General features: G+C 39.6%; 1 protein-coding gene across 3 annotated transcripts in view; it reads left to right on the top strand.

Moving 5' to 3' along the window:
- Positions 1–3,763, top strand: part of LOC123061575 (uncharacterized) — a 6,682-nt gene that overhangs the window by 775 nt on the left and 2,144 nt on the right. The window contains exons 1-8 of one of the 3 annotated variants that reach the window (XM_044484735.1): positions 1–208; positions 913–1,024; positions 1,128–1,210; positions 2,153–2,278; positions 2,381–2,501; positions 2,602–2,686; positions 3,108–3,221; positions 3,309–3,348. In XM_044484735.1, the coding sequence (XP_044340670.1) occupies positions 134–208; positions 913–1,024; positions 1,128–1,210; positions 2,153–2,278; positions 2,381–2,501; positions 2,602–2,686; positions 3,108–3,221; positions 3,309–3,348 (756 nt within the window). In that variant the 5' untranslated portion in view covers positions 1–133. Of the gene's footprint in view, positions 209–912; positions 1,025–1,127; positions 1,263–2,152; positions 2,279–2,380; positions 2,502–2,601; positions 2,687–3,107; positions 3,222–3,308; positions 3,349–3,763 lie in introns of those variants that run through there. The other 2 variants (XM_044484736.1, XM_044484737.1) reach the window with 2 other exon arrangements.

The raw sequence follows: 3,763 nt of genomic DNA, 5'->3' as shown, positions 1-3,763 counted from the left end.
TCACTGGCGAGAGAGACAATAGATGATGAACATGTGCGATGCGAGGGGGATATTGAGTGCTGTAGGGCTAGGCCGTGTCTAATTTACGGTGGAATTCGTTAGGGTCTCTCAAGATTCTCGCCCCCTTGCGCTCATGTCTTCCTTTTCCGCCGGTTTTCAGCTTGTGGCCAAGAAATGTTGCAAAGATTCGCCGCCTTCTTCCCCTCAAGTAATTCACCTCATTCTTGCCTCCTCGGTGATTTGTTTCAGACTTAACCTCGCCCTTCAACTTGTCTAGAACAAAACCGCAGCTGCCAAACGGTTCCCACCTTTTGGATTTCACACCTTGAGGTTCATACAAGCTTGATTAGTTCTATTTCAAATGCCCACTAATCAGTTCGTGTAGTTGGTCTAGCTATTTGTGCTTCTGCTCTGTTACTGCCTATTTGAGTGATCCGGATCTGTGCACAATTTGACTCTGTGCCCTATTTGCCTCCTCAGTGATACCTGTGACCAATTTGTTAGAACATTGTACATACGGACATGAAAATTATAAATGGCAAGGAACAGATTAAATTATTGCAGTACGGATAGGGAGCAGGGTAAAATAATTGAAATTCTACACTAGTGCTTTATTTGTTCTAGGACTATCTACATTGTTGACACCGTTGTATCTATATACGGTCTCTTTCTTTTAAGGAAGACCTTCTGTAACATTTTTCCCATTTATCTTTTTATTTTGTTCCAACCAAGTCAAGTCACTAATATCTGCTGCAATTTCACAGACCATCTTCCTTTTATTATTCTATTGCTATTAAAGCAAGCCTTAATATATTTTTTCTGTCTCCTTTTGGGGGTCTATTTCTATCTTTATATGCATAACGTGGTTTTATAAGAGCTTAGGTTTGTTTCTTGTCCTGTGCTTGGTTATAGGGTCCCGATTTTGTTGTTGGAGGAATGTCCTCAGCCAGCTCTTCTCAGTTCCCAGCATCAACAGAGCGAGAATCTACAACTGCTAATGATAATGCAATACCTCATGATCCAGGTGATAACAAGCATATTCTTGTATCGTATCATCTCTCTACACTGAACACCTAGTAAGTTGTAGCCATTTTCATCTGTCAATCTGATCTTCATGGATTCTGCAGGTGCTGATTCTGCTGGACCAGCACAAAGCAGACTTTCGCTTCAGTTGGATCAGCGGTCATTACATTTTTCTGTTAATGCTTGGGTAAATGGCTTAAATGGACAGATGTACTTTGTCAGCAATTACTGTATCACATGTAATTTTTCTATATGTCAACATCAATCCTTGCTGAATATCTTAGTCTTGTCTAAGTTGGTGCATCTCTTAAAAGTGTCAGATCCATCTCAATCTTGTACTCCACCAGATAACTATTTTTAGGCTTAGTTGAATGGAGTGTTAAACAACAGCTCACTTCTGTTAGTGGGATTAATCAGACTAACTACTCCCTCTGTAAAGAAATATAAGAGCGATTGGATCACTACTTTAGTGATCTAAACACTCTTATATTTCTTTACGGAGGTAGTACTAGTCTGAGCATATTTTGCTTTAACCAAGCCTGCACCCTGGCGTTCATGAAAATACCTTCATCTTGACCCTTCATTTGCCTAATGGAAGTTTAGTTTAAAAAAAATCATAAGCGAATGGATGGTCAGGATTATTACAAAATTAGGCATATGTTAGAGCAGATTAACACAGTGTTCTAAGTTTTCTTTCGCCAAAACACCAGTAGTCAAGGATAATTGGTCCTTGGTTTTTGTACGAACAAGATCTTAGTGCCCTCCCTGCATAATTTGAACTGTATGAATGGATCTTTATACTTTTGCCTAGAATTGCATCAAACTATCCATTTTATACTCCCTCCGTCCGAAAATACTTGTCATCAAAATGGACAAAAAGGGTTGTATCTAGAACTGAAATACATCTAGATACATCTCCTTTTATCCATTTTGATGACAAGTATTTCCGGACGGAGGGAGTACTTTATAATATCAGTTTCCCAACTTTTGATAGTACCTAAGTTAGTCTGTGGAACACATAATCTTGTATGCTTTATTTTCACTTGCATGTATTATGATGAGCAACGGGAGATTTTTTGTTGATGTGTGCAAATCACATTTTCTTTATCATACACACTTCTTTTTATAGGTTCTTATTGTTGCATTGATCGGCATCATTCCACTGGCAACACGACAACTGCAACTCAAGGGATATCGTTTGTCACTTCTTGGCACAACCTGTACCACAGGTTATGCCATATTTGCTCTTTATGGGGTCAGTAACATGAAACTGAGTGTGGTATTTACTTTTTTTTTAATTCTTCCTCCCACTTCAGATACCTTGCACAACTTAACTAACATTTACCCTTCCTATCAGCTACCCAGAGTAGGGAACACACAGGCTGTTCAGGCCTGGTGCCACCATGTAACTTCATCAAAGGATTTTATTCCATTCATGTACTGCCTTATGTTTGTTACATCTAAACTACACTTGAAGCGTAAGCATATGAAGTATTTAATCTTTGAGATCAAAACTTTCATGTTACTACCCAAACGTCTCAGCTTTCCTGCACATGATGAGTTAACCCTTTGTGGCAGTTGTTTTGGTACCGGTAATTTGCTGGGCACTTGAACATGTGGCCAGATTTCTACGGCGCCATTTTACCAATTCCTCTCTCTACAGGTAAAATGAACCTGACAGACTTGTAGGCACAACATGTTTTGCCTTCTATGCATACACAGTGCATGTTATCATTCCAGCTTTGCGCATAAAGAATCAATAGCTTAGGCATGATCTCCGTACTCATTAGGTTATTATCTTGGCTTTTTTTGTTATATGCTTTCATCTCTCTGAGCCTCAACCCCTGAAAGTACTCTTTGTTGCCTTTTTGTGCAACGGCTAACAGACCACATGAGCAAGCCCCTGTCCATCAGTAGTCAAACGCAAAAAAAAAAGTTTTATGTGTATTAAAATTGCATGGTAACAAGCCGATAAATGCAGAATAATCATTTTGTATGAACTGAATCTGCTATCAGTTTACAATATTTTGCCCGTTGAATATGCTGGCAAAATGGATTATAACTGTCATGTTGCTAATTTGTAGGGCATACCTGGAGCCGCTTTGCACATGGGTTGAGGCAAACACAACTGCAGTCAACTTTCTGATTGCAAATGCAGAGATTTTGTTGGGCTTTCTTATGATCTTATCACTGTTCTCGTCAGTAGGCCTGCCTTGTTCATTGTGATTAACCCCCTTCCAGTGGCCATGTAACCTTGCATTTATATTGTTCTTTTACTTTTGTAGGAAACAACGCAATGCTATGCAAACATTCATGTACTGGCAGGTTAGTTTCTGATAAACATCGATTGGCTTTGCCAAATGATCTTTCTTGTTTACTGTTAACTGGGTTGTTGGCTTTTTCACACATAATACTATGATCTGTAAATTCTGCCATCACACTAAAATTGTCCAATCAGCTTTTGACAATAGTAAGCGCTCACTGAGTTCTACAACACATTAAACATTTATCACACTTACTTTTGTAATGCGTTTGTATTGACCTGCATATCACCTATACTGGTATACTTGCGGTAGGATACTGGCCTGGCCGCAGGAGGGGGGATGTACCTCGTCGGCAGTCGGGCCTCAGGGGAAGGAGGACTCAAGGAAGGAGTATTGGGATTAGATTGGTTTATGTCTTGTTTGGTTGTTCCTCATGGCCAAGTCCTATTACGTAGGGATGTCCACAAACTCCTTTA

The sequence above is a fragment of the Triticum aestivum genome, chromosome 3A (genome assembly GCF_018294505.1).
Source record: "Triticum aestivum cultivar Chinese Spring chromosome 3A, IWGSC CS RefSeq v2.1, whole genome shotgun sequence".
In the NCBI taxonomy this organism is placed as follows: domain Eukaryota; kingdom Viridiplantae; phylum Streptophyta; class Magnoliopsida; order Poales; family Poaceae; genus Triticum; species Triticum aestivum.
Note: the sequence above shows the minus strand (reverse complement) of the source record. Positions and strands in the feature narration are given on the sequence as shown.